Source organism: Leptonychotes weddellii, chromosome 3 (genome assembly GCF_054177405.1).
Source record: "Leptonychotes weddellii isolate Sample4059 chromosome 3, ASM5417740v2, whole genome shotgun sequence".
Lineage (NCBI taxonomy): Eukaryota > Metazoa > Chordata > Mammalia > Carnivora > Phocidae > Leptonychotes > Leptonychotes weddellii.
Genome location: NC_138371.1, coordinates 92,759,811 through 92,778,729, shown reverse-complemented (window position 1 = coordinate 92,778,729; position 18,919 = coordinate 92,759,811). Strand labels below are relative to the sequence as shown.

The 18,919-nt window shown below is 52.9% G+C and overlaps 1 protein-coding gene across 1 annotated transcript in view; it reads right to left on the bottom strand.

The window, feature by feature from the left end:
* Nucleotides 1-597: 597 nt before the first annotated feature.
* STEAP3 (STEAP3 metalloreductase) overlaps nt 598-18,919 on the bottom strand; it is a 49,313-nt gene continuing 30,991 nt past the window's right edge. Inside the window, exons 3-5 of the mRNA XM_081814600.1 lie at nt 17,655-18,182; nt 10,795-10,959; nt 598-3,432 (exon numbers count right to left, since the gene is read on the bottom strand). Of these exons, the coding sequence (XP_081670726.1) occupies nt 3,151-3,432; nt 10,795-10,959; nt 17,655-18,182 (975 nt within the window). The 3' untranslated portion in view covers nt 598-3,150. The remainder of the gene's footprint in view (nt 3,433-10,794; nt 10,960-17,654; nt 18,183-18,919) is intronic.

Genomic DNA, 18,919 nt, shown 5'->3' with positions numbered 1-18,919 from the left:
CAGGGCTGCCAGGGAACCAACGTCCTGGGGAGGGTTAACGCCGCGGCGATGCAGCACAGCAGGGACAAAGGAAGCCATCTAAGCCCTTGTTACTTAAGAGTGTCTGAGGATCAACACCATCCATGTCACCTGGGACTTTATTAGAAATGCACAGGCTCAGCCTCATCCCAGATCAGTGGCTCAGAGCCTGTGTTTGAACAAGATCCCTATGTGACTCCTGTGCACACTCTAGTTTGACAAGCACCACTGCTCTTAACCTACATTCAAAGCTGCAGCCTTCCGACCACAGCACAGACACTGCTTCCTCCGGGAAGCCCTCCCCTGACTCCACTGGCTTTGGTTAGGGTGCTCCTTTTGCACACACAACCGATCCCCTTCCCCCCCACCACGTTGTCGCCTGGATCTCGTCTGTCCTTCCTTGCCTGTTGCTGTAGGTCTGCATGCCTGTCCTTCCTCAGGGGTGAGCTCTAGCCCAGATCATTCTGTGCTCCCCCTTGCACACTGCCTGACTCAGAGCAAGCGCCAATCAGAAGCCTCATGGAGCCAATGAATGAATGAGTGGGCAGTAATCGGCAGGACAGAAATAAAAGCCTGAAATTCACAGAAGGTTAGGTGTTTATTTTTGCTGCTTCTTCGACAAGCTCTACAAGGTAAACACAAAATACACAGACTGTTTCAGTGGCATTGATTTTAAACATCAACCTCAGACCATGGCATTTAGGACTTCTGGAGCACATTGGTTCAGGCACTTTTGTACCCAGAGGCACATAGAGTTTACCAGGCTGAAAGGGAGTGACTTGCTCTCATGGGGATGCTGTTGCCAGCTGCCTGGTGAGGTAGGGAAGAGCAACAGACACCAGATCAAGCCCAAGCACACAGCACACCCTGCCTTTCATGAGTTGATTGTCCAGTTGGTAGGCGGCCAGGTCCTCTGCTGCACCTGTTCCCTCCTGCCACCCACCTTGGAACCAGTTCCCTCCCCTAGGAGCACCTGCAGCAGGAGGTGGGCGGGGAAGGGAAGGGAGCATACTGGATGTTGCTGGAAGTCAGCATCTTTGGTATAAGGAAATTCCCTGGGCCCAGGGAGGGCTGGAGAAGGAAGGCAGCCAATACTGACTGGGGTTGGAGATCCCTAGTGGATCCCAGGTGCCCCTGTTCTCCCCGCTTCCAATCAGCAGGAAATGGACGGGCCCTCATTTTATGAATCGAATGCTGGAATCTGTGCTTCGCCTGCCTCCTTTCCAGCAAGCCTCTCCGAGGAACACAGCGGCCGCTCCATCAGGGCCCATTTGGAAGACAAGCTTCTGCTGCTCAGCCTTCAAGCAGCAGATGGAAAACATCAGCAGGAAGCAGACAGCTTCGCCTGCACCGCCTTCCCTCCATCAGTCACTGGCCTAATGAGATATTCTTGCACTTGGCTTTTTTTTTTTTTCCCCTTTTCACTAAAGGACCCTAATGTGCTCTACAGACATGAGCTCATGAGGCCTCCCTGGGGGAGGCAGGGGCCTCCTCTTCTCGCAGCGGTCTTGTCAGCCTTTGCTGCCTCAACTCTCTGTTCCTAAGATCCCCCCTGGCCGGGAAGACCTGAGACATAAGCATGACCAGCGCTCCCCATTCAGAGCAGAGTCCAGCGTTTGCCTCACTTGTGTCTTCCATTGGGACTTCATCCCCTTTGTGTTCACAGGTGCTTTTTATGTGGAGATGACAGATCATCCTGGTTCTAGGGTGTGGGGGCTCAGCCCAAAACAGCTTTTTCTCCACAGGGGACATAAAAGTGGTTTCAATAGGAACGAGCATGGGATTTGAGGACACGTGTCCTATGACCCTGGCTGTGGTCCAGCCTCTTGTGCTTTGGGGTTGCAGCACTTCAAGTTTGTAGCTTTGGTAGAAAAGACCCTCCCCAATGATTCTTAAGCGTGACCGCCTGGGGTTGGTGATTCTTGGGGTGGCCCATTGCCCACGTTCTCCCTGTTTCCCTGGAGCAGTGGGGAACTTGGAGCCAGTGTGGTTTTCTGGCAGGTTCTCTGCCCGGCAGCAGCAGCGGAGGACATACTGATGAGGTCCCCAGTATTTTTCCACGGGACGGTTTCAGTGGAGATAATCAGTCCTTCTGTGCGCTGGGTGGGGCCCCGGAAAGCCTTAGCTGGGATGCTGAGCGCTGTCTGCCTTGTTTTCCCCTCCCCCTCGAGCTGACTTTTAGAGGGCCTGCTCTGGGTCTTCCTAAGAGATATCCACACTAATGATCTGAAAGGTGAGAAGGCACAGTGGTTTAAAGAACGGTCATCACCAACTTAAAGGAGGGAAAGAAATTACACTTGTTCTCAAGATGGTTCATTAGTAGCTCCTGCACAGAGGTGACTTCACACTCCCATAAGAGATCAATGTGCCGCCGCTGTGGTGACTTCTGACTTCCAGGGAAAAAAAAAAATCTCCCCAGCTCAGGGAGGACTGGGGAGATCAGCTTGGGCCCCAATCGCCTGCCCCCTCGACCTGGCAAAGGACCCCTCGACAATTGGCTCCCAGGGTACAGACAGCAGGCTCACCCCCCAGGGGCCCTGGCTCCCGCCTGACCTCCTGCTGCTGCTGAAGGTGAATGAGGGAGGAGGCCTCCCCCTGCTCTGCTTGCTTGCTCGAGACTCTTTAGCCCGGTGCACCAAATCCGGCTCCAGGCCACGCTCTTATCTGCCCCCTTAGAGCCCCGGCTCTGCAAAAGCCTCGGGAAAGCAGCAAAAAGGGAGTGGGAACACAAATGGATCGAATCCACCAAGGTACAAGCCTCTCACTGCCTTTTCTGTGCAAAGAGTGTGTGTCCGTCCCTGCAGAGATCCCAGTAGGGTGAGGTGCTGTTCTCCTAACGTCTGGCACTGGCTTTTAAATCTACAAGTTGAAATCTCAGGGACTCAACTTTTTAGCTAAGTAAGTATAAATGCAAATCCCGTTATATATATGAAATCTATATGAACATATATGTCACACCCGCACGTGTGCCATTCTGAATATTACTGCATACACGTGGGTCCCAGGAATTCAGACCTCGAACCACCACTTGGTGCACAATTTCACCGGACCGCACAATCCAGAAAAGCAGCCCTGACAGGCCCAGGGCACTGTCCTGCCCGTGTCTGGTTTCTGGGATCAGAGGCAGGCACCTCACACGTGGCTCGTCTTCTGGGCCAGGGTGTGGTCCATTGGCAGAGTAAACTTGATGCCACCATCCTTCTCCCAGCCCCTCCGGATTTTGGAGAGCCTGCGGCTGAAGCAGGGGAGCAGGAACAGGCCTTTGGCCAGGATCACAACACAGGGCACGAGCAGTGTGAGCGTGAACGTGGGAGGCAGGTAGAACTTGTAATGGTTATCTTCGAAGGCACGGGTCCAGCCATAGGTGAGTGTGTGCAGGGTGCTCAGCACCAGGGCCACAAAGCCCAGGGTCGACTGCAGGAGAAAGGAAGGATGGAGTTAGGGCCAGGGTGGTGACACGGGGTGATCCACCAAGGGCTCTTCTGCCTGCCTGGCCGAGGGGGAGAAAGGAGGACTGCTCTGGTAGTCGAGACTCTGGGTTCCAATCCCAGCCCTGTCCAAATGCTCTGAGCCTCAGTTTCCCCAACAGAAAAAAGAGAATAATGCCTCTACCCTGCAGGTGTGTAAGGATCGACTAAATCATGAGCATCTGGTAAATGATGCTGCTTTTCCTCAAACTGTGTTATTTGTACCTCTGGTGGCTGCTAGAGGACTTTAGATGGAACGATGTTTAAAATGTTTAAAAACATTTTAAAAACATTTTACTAGTTTTGTGCATACTTTAATGTATAGTAGAGTAACAGGTGTCTGACAGCATATCCAAGCCATAATTTCACCAATAATATTTGGCCTAAGATGAGGCCAGATAAAAAAGTGAATTGGTTTGAAGTTGATTTAAACATGGACACAAAGTAACAAATGTACTTGACGTGTGGATTTGACATCAATAGTGAGGGCGGCTCTGAGGCCTGTAGGCCGGGCTACAGGCCGGGCTACATGACACCATGTGTGAAGCCCTCGGCTTTCGAGCATCACGTAGATGCTCTTGGTAGGGCCTGGTCCCTCCCCTCCTACCCACACCCTGACTCATCAACACCTCAGATGGAAACCCCGCCAGGTTCCTCTCTTGCCTAGAAGGGAGTCGGTACTGCATGGAGACCGGGACAGTCACAAACCTAAACGGAAGCAGTTTAGGCCATCCTGCAGTGAAGGTGAGCATCCCAGCCCTTGAGCCACAGGTGGGCTTCTGTGCGCCACCTCCAGCCAAGAGCTGCTCTTCATCACCCCAAGGGCTATACAATCCTGACTTTCCATGGGAGCCGGGGCATGTAAATGGCTGGGAAGTGCTGATCTGTAGCTCTAGCCTTAGAATCTTGGGCAGTTTCTTGTGGACGACAAATGAGGCATTCCAGAGTCTACTGGAACAACACTGTGACCCTGGGCAAGCCACTAACTGAGCCTCAGTGACAAGTAAGTGGTCCCCAAAGCTAAAGTTGGAGATGTGGGGGAAGCGCTATATGGATGGGCATTCTGCAGCCGCCAGAGGAGCCAGGGATGATGGAGAGCTTGGGGCAGCAAGGGGCAGGGCTTTGTGGAAGGCACAGAGGAGAAGCACTGGGTGGTTCTGACTGCATTCTGTAAGCACCAAGGAACCACTGAGAGATCTGGGGCAGGAGAGCCCTGTGTTTATTTCATAAGGAATGAAAATAGCAGTGACTCATCAAGCCATGAACACATATGCATTTTCTCCAAGGAGACACTGGAAGGGCTTAATTGAAATGTGGCAGTATGACGGTACCTCGGGGTACTCTTTATAGGTTGGCTTGGAGCTTTCCACAGAGAAGCTACAATTGGGCCTCCTGGATTTCCTTCCAGCCCCACTTGTCAGCATTGATCCAGGGGGCTTGGTTGAGAGACACTGTCTTGCTTGCACTCCCCTCAGGCACGGTTCTAAGTGGGTCTGATTCTGCTACCATGCCTCATTCTCGCTTCTCTCTATTGTGGGGGACGCCTTGCTTATGCCAGGATGGTCAACCTTGGTATGCGGAAGAACATTGTTCGGGAGAATTGCTTGCAATACTTTTATGAAAAAAACAAAACATTTTCTAATGGCTCTACACTATATGTTCATAGATAGGTTCCCAAGTATAGCATTTTTGACCCCTAAAAAATACTAGTTGCCAAAAGATCCCCAGTTTCTAGCCTTCCTAGCCATCTCTGTGTTTTCTTGGCTTTTAATAACTTTGAAGATGTTTTTATCCCATCTTTCACAATTTCCTGGCTCCGCACAGCCTGTCGGGAAGAGCCGTGGGGTGGCTCTGTGCTTCTACCCACAGGTATGTCATATTAAAATGGTCATCCCCCAAAATGGAAGACTCCCTGACTGTGAGTCACAACCAGCTCCTCATCATTTCTAGATGTATCTATCAAGAATTCCAAATCTCCTCGAAACTTCTGAACCACACCCACTTTGTCTAAAAGTTCTGATCTATCGATATTGAAGACTGGGGTTAAGAAGGTCTCCAGCACTGAGGAACTATTTGGGATTAATATCCAGACTATATAGAGAACTCCCAAACTCAACGACAGAAAACCAAACACCTCAATTCAAAAATAGGCAAAGTACTTGAATAGAAATTTCTCCAAAGAAGAGCTACGAAATGGCCAATAAGCACACGAAGAGATGCTCAACATCAGGGAAATGCAGGTCTAAACCACAATGAATTGTCGCCTCACACCCATGAGGATGGCTACAGTCAAAAACCCAGAAAACAAGTGTGGAGAGGATGTGGAGAAGCTGGAAGCCTTGAGCACTGTGGGTAGGGGCAGCCGCTGTGGAAGGTGGGGGGGGGGTTCCCTGAATAAATTAAAAATACAATTACCATACACTCCAGTGCTCCCACTTCTGATCTATACCCCAAAGAAATGGAAAGCAGGGTCCTGAAGAGATATGTGGACACCCCATATTCGCAGTCGTCAAAACATGGAGGCAGCCCAAGTGCCCACCAGCAGAAGAATGGACAAGCAAAACGGAATATTTCTAAACAGTGGAATATTATTCAGCCTTAAAGAGGAAGGCAGTTCTGACACCTGGTGTGACATGAACGGACCTTGAGGACATGATGCTCTGTGAAGTCAGCTGGGCACGAAAAAGACAAATACTGTAGGATTGTCTTATATGAGGTGGTAAAGTCATAGAGACAGAGTGGAATGGCGGTCGCCAGGGGCTGGGGAAGAGGACCGTGGGGAGTTAGTGATTCATGGGGACAGAGTGTCAGTGTTGCAAGACGGAAAAGAGCTCTGGAGATGGATGGTGGGGATGGTTGCCCCCAGTGGGAATGTACTTAATATCACTGAACTGTTTACTTAATGGTTAAGAGAGTAAATTTTGTGTTACGTTATTTTACTACAATAAAAAAAATTGAGGGGGAAGGAAAGGTCCCTAGCACTGACCATCAGAAATAAATCTTGAACAAGCTGGACAACTGCCCTGACATTCCCAGCCAGCTGCCTGGCCCCAAACCGTGGCTCCCCTTACTCACATGGATTTACTGGGCTTTGCTCAGATGGCTGGGAAGTGCCTTTTACCCCTGAGTCTGAGACTGTGGTTTTCACATCCGGCTCCATGGTAAAACAATGGGGAGCTTGGGAAAAATATGAATGCCCAAGCCCGGCCCGGAAATGCACATGAGATTGGTTTGGGGTGGGGCTCAGGCATCATTAGCTTTTAGAAATTCAGTGATGATGCTAATGTGCAGTAAGGACTAAGAACAACTAATTTAGGGGACTCTCATCACCCAAGCCTTTCCAGCATCAGGATGAGAGGCCTCTGTGTGTCCCTTTGCCCAGGCTATTTGATTAGGATGGACCTGATCCTATGTGTGCCTTCCACAAAGATCCACTGAAGCCTCGTGGGGTTTCCCCAGATGCTGAAGCAATGAGAATCCACCCAGGCCGAGGGACCTAGCCCTGGTGGCCCCCCTGGGAGGCCTCAGCATTTCCCTTAGTGACATGTCCTGGAGCTCCAGTGTTTGACCCACGTGGGCCGCCATCCCCAGCCCCTAATTTGGAGTGACGGATTGTGCTAGACAATGTGGACGTGCACTGGGAGGGCACTGAGATGCTGCTCCCATTCCTGCATCCCCATCCTTTTGCTATCCAAAATTCCATGGTAACAGATGGCAGGAAGCCCCAGCCTCAGGCTAATGGTTTAGAGAGAGGGCTGACAGCCAAAGATTAGCCAGTAACAAAGGGCCTTTGGACTTTGCAATCCCAATGGGATACCTGGATGATTCCAGTGAGTTTGTTTTCCTCACCCTCTCTCTCCTTGGCAACAATCTGAAACAACAATCAGCCCACACCGCCCCCCCCACTGCAACAACCCCCCCGTACTCCCCAAGCTAAGGCCGTTTATATTGTGTGTAAGCTTGTTAGCAAAAAAGAAACAGCCAGGTTGTTAGTGGCTCCTGCTCTTGGTCACTTACTGTGGCGTAGAGGGGCTGTGGACAATCGTTCACGGAGTTGGGGTCAGAGCTGGCCTCTGTCATTATTTCAGGCAGGTGGCTAGAGTGGGTGAGGTCACAGGAAGTCCCTCTAACCCTGGGGCAGAACTGAGCTGCTAGAGGAGAACCCTAATGTCCCTGTGCAGGTGAGCGGCCCTGACCTGGCAATTCTGCAACCTAACAACGTTTAGCTGGCTAACTTCGAGCAGTGAGCACACCAAGACCAAACCAGAGCCATAAAGCCATAACCACAAAACCTCAAATTTAAACCTTTGAAAACAGCCTCGAACAAAAGGATAAACATAAACACAAGTCACCACTGTAGAGTCAACACACTGTTTTGATGACTTTTAGCTCCATAAATCATCATAGAGCTAGGAGTCAGGCCAAGTCCATGGAGAGGCACGGCTCTCCACAGCCAGCTGCTCAGCCCTGGTGACCCCCAGTGGCCGTGCGCGGCAGCGGGAGGAGACGGGGTCCGGACACCGGCGGGCTTGGGACTGAAACCCAGAATCTGCTGGCTCCACAACCTGGGTCCGCCACCCCAATGGTTACCACACACGTGCACCTGTCACCCAAGGAGCTCACGAAAACAGACTGCTTGGACATCTGAGTCGGTAGGTCAGGGGTGGTTCTGGGTATCTGTAATTCTCCAAAAGAGCTCTGTGACTTCAAAATTGGAGATGGTGGCTCGCAGTAAGAACCACACTTTTCATTACTGTCCTGGACACAACCAGAGACACCACATATGTAAATATAACTACTGAATCAATATAATACTGAAAAAAACTCTATCCTTAGAACATGCAAGGCCCTCTGACATTTTTGTAACATTTTGTTCTATTTCATTTTTAAAAAGCTGGTTGTGGGGCGCCTGGGTGGTTCAGGTGTTAGGCATCTGCCTTCAGCTCAGGTCATGATCCCAGGGTCCTGGGATCGAGCCCCGCATCGGGCTCCCTGCTCAGCGGGAAGCCTGCTTCTCCCTCTCCCACTCCCCCTGCTTGTGTTCCCTCTCTCGCTGTCTCTGTCAAATAAATAAATAAAATCTTTAACAAAAAACAAAAAGAAAAGAAAAAAAAAGAAAATCAACATTAAAAAAAAAAAAAAGCTGGTTGTGATCCACCGAATTCATTTCACGACCCACCAGTGAGTACTGACCATGGTTTGCAAACCCAGCTTTGGACCACTCTGACACCCAGGGTGGGAGTCTCTTGGCCTCTCGTGAACTCAGAAATGGGTGGTTGGTAGCTTAGTCAGGGGTAATGGAAATGTGGCCACATACCCTAAGAATAATAGCAAAATACTTTCTACTTTCTTCCACATGTCGTTTTTCTCACGGGGGCTCATGACACTTCTGCAGATATTAACTCCATCTTACAGGTAAGGCGAGGTTCGGGAGGGGTTCGTCACCTGCCCAAGATTCTAGAGCTGGGACAGGGGGACGCAAAGCTGGACCCCAGGCTCTGGGCGCTGACTTCCTCTTCCCTATATTAGCACTCTCGGGAGACAGAGTATTTGTTCTCGTGGACAGACTATGGTCGTTTGACTTCCCCAAGTAAAACCCTGCCTTTCTTACCCATCTCCCAGCCTTGCAACCCCCCACTGTTCTTGCAGTGGCTGAGGGACTTCCATATTTACATTTCAGCTCTTCAGTATGTAAAGTCGAGCACGGCTCCTGAGGTTCCAGTCCGCTTTCCCTAACAAAATCAAATCCTCTGGCTTTCTCTGGCAGCCAGAACCGGGCTTGTAATCTACAGCTGCTTAATGGGGCAACTTTTCGGTGAGGGGAGCGACCTGCAGTCTGTTTTAATTGTGGATAAACCAGGCACCGCAGGATACTCCAAGCAGGAACAGGAAAATCCAAGATTTGGGTGTGCGACACATGGGGATTAGCAGCAGATAAATAAAATTCTGTTTTCCCCCTCTGCTGCTGGCATGTGTCAGCCCTGAGCATTCCTCCGGAGACCTTCCGAGATGAGCAGAGCCAGTGAGATTCAGAAACAGACAGACTTCAAAAAACCAAACAAACCCAAAACAACCACAACTGTGTTTTGTTCTAGGTATGTTAGCGTCCCCAATCGGGGACAATTAATTTTAGGATTACATAAGAGCATTGCACGGTCAGTGTCCCTCTGTGAATCCCGCACTGTGTCCTCACCACACAGAGAAGAGATGTGACAGATTTTTGTTGATACTGGGGGTGGATATGAGCGCTGTTCTCTGCCCTGATCCAAGATCAATGGCAGAATCCAGTATTAGTCAGCACCTATCCACAGAGGGGATGAGTTAATCCGCCAACACTTGGGGGCTGACCATGTACTTTGTATAGAGAACAGTGGGGGATGCCAAAGCAGTGTAAAAACTGCCCCTGTCTCAGTCGGCCTTGTAACTGAAACATGGCTGTGCCTGTCTTGTTCCCTCTCACATCGGAGGCCTAACACAATGCCTGGCATGCAGTAAGTGCTCAATAAACACTGCCCGAGTGAATACCTGCATAAAGGCCTTGTGCTATTGGCAGTATTTCCTAAGCGGTGTTTGGTGGAGTGCAGTTGCCATACTCTGAAAACCAGAAACAAGACAAAAAACCAAACCCCAAAAAGTGGGGGGAGGGAGGGTGTTCATGCTCAAAGAAGTCTGGTTAACAGGGTTGGTTTGTTGTAGATGTTACTAGAATCTTTGATGTGCCAAAGTGCATTGTGAATGTCTTAGGGAAGGCAAATCTTTTCTCAAATTTATTTGACTACAGATCTCCTTTTCTCTGATGTCTCATAGGAATGGTGTCCTTCGGGACATGCTGTGTTTTAGCCCCTATAAACCGGTGATCCTAATGCTCACCTCCTCTTTGGCCCTGTATGAATCAAGGGGTTAAAGGGGACCAGAGAGCCGGGTGAGAGGAGGTTGCTGAGTGGTCGGCGAGGCTCACTCACTGGCTCACTAACTGCCAGCTAGACCAGTGAGATACGCAATGACTGCACAAAATCATGCAATTTTGTTTGGGAAGCTCAAGAACTGTAGGAACGGAGAATGTTTAGTCCAAGGTTCACTGTTCTGTTGTCTAATTTTTTCACATGTCTACATCTGGCTTCCCCAGATGATGAGCTTGACCTGCAGCCCCTTTATCAGGAGACTTGGGGGGAGCCCTCGAGGCTCGGGAAGGCCCCAGTGTCTGAGGGAGCAGTCGTGTCTCACGGATTATGAGTCAAGCTGGTTCATGGAGTGTCGGGGCCAATGCCACGTGAGCTGAGGCTCACCGGCACAGGAAGAACTACTTTACCTGAACAAAGCTGAACTCCCTCCAGTTGAGCGAGTTTGCAATGGAGGGCAGTGACGTGACAGCCAGCAGGGACAGCGTGCCAAGGGCCAGCACTCCCAGGGAGAGGTAGATCTCCATCCGCCAGACTTCCTCCTCGATCCACAGGTGACTCTTGTTGGCCAGGACCTGACGTGGGGGGAGGAAAAACCATGAGCACAGTGGCAGAGGTTGGTGCGCCGGGGTGTGGGCGACAGGGTAGCTTAGGGCCGGAGAAACACTGTGATGACTAACACCCCCACCACGTCCCACATGGGCCTGGTCCCGTTCTAGGTGTTTTTCAGGCATCAGCTCCTCTAATCCTCAACAACCCCATGAGGTAAGGTGCACTATGATCCCCATTTTACAGATGAGGGAAACGAGGCCCGAGGATCAAGTCATTTTCCCAAGGTCATGCACAGGGCAGTAGAGGGCAGAGCTGGGATTGGGACCCAGGCAGTCGGGGTCTTGGCTTTCTCAAATCTTCCTGGGGCCAGTCAACCAGCCCAGTAAGCCATGCAGACCACCGCCTTCCACTCAGGGCACACAAAGACGCACAGAGACACTAGACCCCTCCACATTTCCTGACTCAAAGCCACCAGCTCCCGACTGCCCACTCGGTTCCCCATTTCCGCCTGAGGAGTATAGCTTTGGCTTCACTGTTGCCAGGCGACAGAGACTGACAACTATCACCATCACCAAGTCGTGAGCACTAGTGGAGCACCTGCTGTGTGCTGTGCCCTGGGCTGCAGGGAGCCAGGGTGCCTGCCCTCCCAGAGCTCTGGGATCCCCCACTGAGCTAGAGGTAGACACAAACCAGGGAGCCCCTGCGGGCCCAGAGATTTCTACCACCCCGCCTCCCCACTCCCAGCCCAGCCGGCACTCCCTCATACGGCGCACACACTTGAGGAAGCTTTTATTAAGGTCTTTCCATTGGAACCGTCATTTGCCAACCAGACCAGATAGCAGAGTTCCTGGAAGTCAAGGTGTTCTCTGAGAAACCCCGGGAAATGCTGGTCCTTTCATTCTAGCAGCAGATCAAGGAACAGTATTTTCTATTAGGGAATGTGACTCTGCCTTAGCAGGCAGGTCCCTGCTTTGCAAAACAGAATGACTCATACAAGTTTGTGAGAAACTCTTTCAGCAGGAAAAAAACAAAACAAAACAAAACAAAAAAGCCAGGCCCAGTTACCAGATACAATATTAAAAATGAGTCTGGTGGGCCGAGCAAAATGGTTGAAAAGCTGATGAGACGAAGCTTAAAGAAACTGAGAAAATGCCATCGCCCGAGTGCTTTTCCTGCAATTGAGAAACACGATGGCCTCGGTTCTATTTTAGGGCAGGCTGGCTCACATCGGTGTCCTTAAGCCACAAAAGGACCAGGAGTCTGGGGACTCGGGTTCTCATCCTGACCACAAGTCGTATGTGACTGTGGGCAACCCTGGCTCTGGGCCTTGGCTGCGGGCTGGGAGAGGTGATGTCTACAATCCCATAACTGGGCTTGTGTACCAAGCATGCCGGAAGGCTCTGACCGACACTGCCCTGCAGAGGGCGGTGAGGTCTCCTGCCTAACTCGGCTCCGAGTCTTACTCACTCCTTCGAGGTGTTGACAACTGTCATTAAGTAAGTCATCTCATTGCAAATTGTTTGTTCTTCAGATAGACTTCATTAGTCATTCCTCTCTGTGTTTCGGTAAGATCAGGCGGTTAATGTCACAAGTCAGAGTCTGGATGATTACACACACATACCACACTTGCTTGCAAAATGTCTTGTTTTTTTGCTCTAATAATTTCCACTCTGCAATGACTCTGGGAAGCGGTGGGGTGAGGTGGGCAGCGGAGCAATGGGTGCTGAGGAACCTGATTGAGGATCTGCAGCCCGGCTGCCTTCAATAGCCTGTGGGATTCTCATCAACCGGCTGGGCCACTGTGCTGGACTCAGGGCTCCCCAGTGCCCAGTGTCACCCACGGCTACCTGGAATGTCGATTCAACAGCTCTTCATTCCCCTGGTAATTCTCCCACATTCACAGCTCATCCAGTTGGTCACCTTGAGAATGACAAGGATAGTGCTCGCCGACAGGAGATGGAATAGTGGTGTTCACGTGTAGGATTTCCTTTCCCTGTGGGTTGCAGGCTACAGCCTGAAGAACCCAGGGGCAGGAGGACCAGTGAGGCTGTGGCATGAGGCCCTCTCCTTGTCCCAAGGGTGGTCAGACGGTGGGAAGAGGGTGGTGCTGACCCCCAGGCAAACCCAGAGAAGGGGGATACAGGACATAAAAGAGGCAGCCTTTGGTAATGGGACAGCGGCTTCAGTCCCAAGGCCAGGCTCCATGCCGATGCTGCCACTAGGGGGCAGTCACGAGACCCTGGGCAGTGCCTTCCCTGGCTCTTCGCACCCGGGCCTCTTTCTGGCTGTGTTATCACAGGGAAAAAAAGATGATGTTTGTGCAATGAGTCGCATATGACTGGCACGCAGTAGGTGATTGGTACAATAAATGGCTGGTGCTGTTTTTAACGCCAGCTAGGAAGTTAGACTAGTTCTTGCCCTAAGCCCTCCATGTTCTCCTCCTAAGAGATGCCTTGTACTGGCTTCATGGTGGCCAGTTTAACAGCCACTCCATGAACGTGCGCTGGGAATCTCTCAGGAGCCATGGACCTCAAGGGGTGGAAGGCCCAGCCACGGAACCGAATGGGGGCAGAAGACAGACAAGTGCTGCACAATAAACATCACAGAAGCATGGACAAAATACAACAGATTATAGAGGTGGATATGGGGAATGGGCAAGACAGGCAGGAGGAGCTGAATGGAGACAGGGTTTTACAAGAGAAATACAGGGGCACCTGGGTGGCTCAGTTGGTTAAGCGTCTGCCTTCGGCTCAGGTCATGATCCCAGGGTCCTGGAACCGAGACCCATGCTGGGCTCCCTGCTTAGCAGGGAGTCTGCTTCTCTCTTTCCCCCACTTGTGCTCTCTCTCTCTCAAGTAAATAAATAAAAATCTTTAAAAACAAAAGAGAAATACAAGTTTGTCAGACGGTCAAGGTGTCCCAGGGTGGGGGGTCTGGGCCAGGAGGAACGAGCTGTGGCCACTCAGAGGACAACACGGGACCCGAGTGTCACAGAAGCAGTGGTGAGGGGGGAGCACAGCTGTCCTGTGAGGGGTCTCTCATTACCCTGAGGACGGTGGGGGACCACTGAGCTGCTTTTCAGCAGGGACATGGTAAGATGCAAATTTTAGACTCTCCAACAATGCCTAGCCGAGGATGGGGGCAAGGGAAAGGAGAAAACAGTGTGTGGGTTAAACATTTTCTTTGATCTTGTTTTTTTTTTTTTTTTAAAGATTTTATTTATTTATTTATTTGAGACAGAGAGAATGAGAGAGAGAGAGCACATGAGAGGGGGGAGGGTCAGAGGGAGAAGCAGGCTCCCTGCCGAGCAGGGAGCCCGATGCGGGACTCGATCCCGGGACTCCAGGATCATGACCTGAGCCGAAGGCAGTCGCTTAACCAACTCAGCCACCCAGGCGCCCTTTTTTTTTTTTTTTTTTAAGAATTTTTTATTTATTCATTTGAGACACAGAGATACAGAGAGACAGAGAGAACATGAGCAGGGGGAGAAGCAGAAGGAGGGGGAGAAGCAGGCTCCCTGCTCAGCAGGGAGCCCGATGCGGGGCTGGATCCCAGGACCCTGGGACCATGACCTGAGCCGAAGGCAGACGCTTAACGACTGAACCACCCAGGCGCCCCATCTTTGATCTTGTTTTTGATCTTTGATTTTGATCTTGAAATGCATTTCTAGGGGGTCGCACAAGCAAATCAGAAAGTGCTGTACAAATATTAGGTATTGTAGGTGATACTACTGTCAATAAACGGTCTCAGAGACTCTTTCTGTAGCTGAGATGCCGCTCTGTTTCCAAATTTGCAGACTCAGGGGATTGAAGGGAACCGTGGAGAGTTTCCGGTGCCCAGGCTAACCTGCTCCCTTTCCCCTGAGGCCCAGCAGGGCAGCCAGGATGGTGAGGACGGCCTGAGGGCAGGCTGGAAAAGTCACACGTCAGGCAGGAGCCTGAAGTTAGGGGCTGAATGCAGAACAGCTTCTCAGCGGTCCAGTCTCAGGGCCCGAGGGCGGGGGTGACCCACAGACTATCTAGCCTCTCCTCCAACACCTCCAGGTTCAGGCGATTCACCACTGCTGGGCTGCCCTGCCCTGTGTTAGCCTCCCCCCTCCCCATCCTTCTAACCCCTCCTCCTCCCCCCCCCCGACACACTCACTTCCGCCCTGGCTTCAGCCCTGGCTCTACCCTCCAGAACTCTACAGGACAAGTGAAAGCCCCTTTGCATGACAGGCCTTCACTGTCTCCAAGCGATTCTGTCCCGTGGGAGGGATGGTTGCCTGGCAACCTCCATCGGTGGGGTGGGGCGGGGGGGGGGGCGGAATGTGCGGGCTGCAGCCCTGCGGGGCTTTGGAACTCCGGGAAAATTACCTCGCACTCGCCCCTCTGAGCTCTGGTATTTGCATCGTGGCAAAACTGGGTTAACAATATCAAGCAGAGCATTGGCAGGGTAGAGAATTTAGAGAATGGCAATCAGAGGGTGGATGGGGGAAGGGAGGGCACAGGGGTCTGCCTTGTGCTCTAGGGGGGAGGAGGCATTACCTTCTTCACTGCCCACTGCCTGAAACACCTGCCACCCAGATCTGCCACCTCCTGGGCAGCAAACATTGTGCCAGTCCCCGAGAAGCCACACAGAGCCTCCTGCTAGCGAGCTGGCTCATTTTAGAAAATATCATCAAAGAGCATCACAGACATTAGCAGTGGGAGAGGCCTCACTCTGTATTAGGGCCTTCAGGACAAAACAGGGGCTGTGACTTGCTGAAGGTCAAGGTCTTTGTTCTAATCAGTGATGCTGGAGGACAAGAGTTTAGGGCTCTGGCCTTCAGGAGTCGGCGCCACCCCCACTCCCACCCCAGCATCAGCTACAGCAAGAGACGAGACGGTCTTATTCCATTCTGGGGCCCCAGGGTCTGGCAGAGTCGGCGCTCAGGGAATGAACGAGGGAATGACCTGAGTTCTGGGATCATTTACTCAACTGTTAATTTGGACTTAGTTTTCCCATAGAAAGCAATAAGGATATGAGCATGGATCTGGAGTCAAATGGCTGGATCTGAATCCCAGCTCAGCCACTTACTGGCTGCATGACTTTGGTCAAGTGACTTACCCTCTCTGTGCTTCCGTTTGCTCATCTGTAAAATCAGGGTAGCCTAGCACGTGCCTTAGAGGTATGAGGGTTAAATGAATTCCCGGGGAGTACGTGAAGCACTTAGGATGGCACCTGGAACGCAGCACGTTCTTTTTCAGGGTTTGTGCCTGTTATTTTTCCCTTCTTCTCATTTCCAGTGGGCGTCTTGCTTCTCTGCCTGAAGTCTGGGGTTCTTCCTTTCTCTGAGGAAAGCCTAAGCCCACAGACACAATGATGCCAGGTGTCCGTGGGTAGGAAAGGACGAGGGCACTTGAGAAACTACCAGCAGGGGAGCAGGAACCCCAAGAGCGAATGGGGGCTGAGGCCCATGGTTCTCTGGAAGCGGCCCAGCCTTGCCTTCAGTTTACCGCTCTGGGAGGTGGCCAGGCTTCTGAGGGGATGGCTGCATGGTGGGCACAGCTGGGGAGATCCCTGCCTCCCAAGCAAGAACAGGAACTGCGGGGGCCACCTGGGCTGGAATGAGGGTCTCACTGGCACCTGGGCCAAATTCTAGTGGGTGACTAGTGTCCTGCTCGCAGCGGGAAGGCCCCATGTGCCTGGCTGGGGACTGGAGGTAGGATTAGCACGTGGGGCAGTGTTGCCTGGGACTCAGAATCAGGCCCCGTGAGCTTTGTAAACCAGGCCTACCTGGTTGCTACCTGGCCTGGCCCGTAAGGCCCTCCATTCTCCAGGAATCCTGTGGCAAAAGAGCACCACACAGGTTTCCTAAACGAATGAATCATTAACGCCTCCCCCTAAACCCCACCAAAACAGCTTGCTTCTGCAGCCTTCTGCACCTCAGCTGATGGCAACTGCCTCCGTCCAGATGCTCAGGCCAAAAACCCGGAGTCATCCTTGACCACCCCGCATACCCCCTATTTCAAAATTCTGTGTACCAGGGCTTCAAAATATGCCTTCAATGCTTTCCGGCCCTCTGCTGTTCCCACCTCACTCCAGGCCCCTGTGGCCTCTCGTCTGGGTTCCTGCGCAGCCCCCCACCCCCACCGCCCCGGCCATGGGTCTCGCGGCATGTGCCTTTGACCCCTACTTCCTGTTCTCCCTGCAGCAGCGAGAGTGAGCGAGCTAAAACGTCAGGCAGAGAATCTCCCCTCCTCAAAACCCTTCACCGGCTCCCTGTTTCACTCAGAGCCTAAGGCCAAAGCCCTTCCCCTGCCTTCAGGGTTTCCCTGGTCTGGCTTCAACTACTTAGGCCTGGCCCACCACCCCTCGCTGGGCTCCTGGAGGCTCCCACCTGAGAGCCTCTGTTCTTGTCGCTCCCTGGGCTGGCTGAAACTGGCCGCTCTCACCTCCTTCCACCTCTGCTCACCCGTCACCGCCTCGCAAGGCCTCCCCTGACCTGCTTCAAGACTGTGCTCCACCACACTCCCCTGCTTGGCTTTTCTCTTTAGCACTCCTCCTGCAGAGCCTCAAAAACTCGCAGCTGTCTTGCGTCCGTCTCCTGCCCCCAGCCTTGGGCTGCGTCCACCAGCCCTGGCATTGCCCCGCCGGGCTCACCGGTCTTCAGCACGTCGGGCGGCGGCCGGCGCAGCGCCCCTGTGGGGCCAGAAGCGGCCGAGGGCGGCTGGTAGGCTGCGCGCGCCGGTCGTACCTGTTTGATGGCGAGGTTGACCACCTCGTAGCGGTTCACGCGGCTCAGGGGCAGGCAGAAGCTGTAGAGCGCGTGCAGCGCGGCGCAGAAGAAGCTGAGCAGGCCTATCTGCTTGCGGTGCTGCAGCCAGTGGTCCAGCCAGTCGGGGAAGCGGCGGTACTTGGTGCCCCGGCGCAGCTGCAGGGCGGCCGCCAGCACGCCGGGCAGGTACACCAGGGACAGCAGCACGTAGGCCACGCACGGCAGCGTCGTGTTGACCACGGACACGGGCAGCTTGTAGAACTTGCTCTTGCCGTCCCGCACGTAGGGCTGCAGGACGTCCCGGACGAAGTTGTAGACGTAGAAGAAGATGAAGAGTCCCAGGGCCAGGAGGGCGGGCACCTTCCAGCCCGGGAGGAGGCGCAGGGGCATGGCCTCCACCTCCCGGGCCGAGACCAGGGCCCCCATGTCCACGGGCATGAAGCCCATGGCCTGCACCATCTCCGAGACGGCCCGCTTGGCGTCTGGGTGGTCACTGCAGATGGGCACCTGTGGGGAGGAAGGGGGGTGGATCAGATGGGGTCACAGGCCACAGGGGCGGGCAGGGCCCCAGAGAGTGTCTCGGCCAAACTCCTCACCAAGCGGCCAAGAAGCTGAGGCCAGGGAGCCACAGCTTGGACGGTGGCTGTGACTCCCAGACCAGGGTCTTCCCCCAACTCCCCCGGCCCCCTGTAGCCGCCCAGCCCCTGGTTCAGCACACCCATGATGCAAAGGGAAGACCCAGGGCTCACCCGACAGTGAGCGTTTTGTCCAGTTCATTGCCATCAGCAACCACAAGCAACATGCCGCCTGGGGGGCCCCCAGGAGCCCCTGGAGTAGGTGCTTTGAGAACGGTGGCCTGCTCGGGGGTTGCTCAGTAATTGGGCTTTGCATATGGCCCAGAACATGCAGCTGTGGATGCAGCTCCATCCCTCAGTCCCCTTCGATGGTGTCCCCTTTGATGGTGTCCCTCAGGCCCTCATGCCCCTCAGCTAACACACAAGCCAGCCCTAGCCTCATAGCCCAAGGCTTCCCACCATGAGCTCCAGGCAGTGTCCTCGGATCTCTGAACACTGTGGCCTTGCTCACACTGCTATGGTTAGTCTGGTCCACCGACGCTGGCTCAGCACCTACTATGCGCTAGGCTTTACACACGCAGTCCCTCCGCCTTACCACAAGCCTGCAGGTTGGTACGGCCCCATTTTGCAGGTGAGGAAACTGAGGTCCAGGAGCATCATTTCTCACCT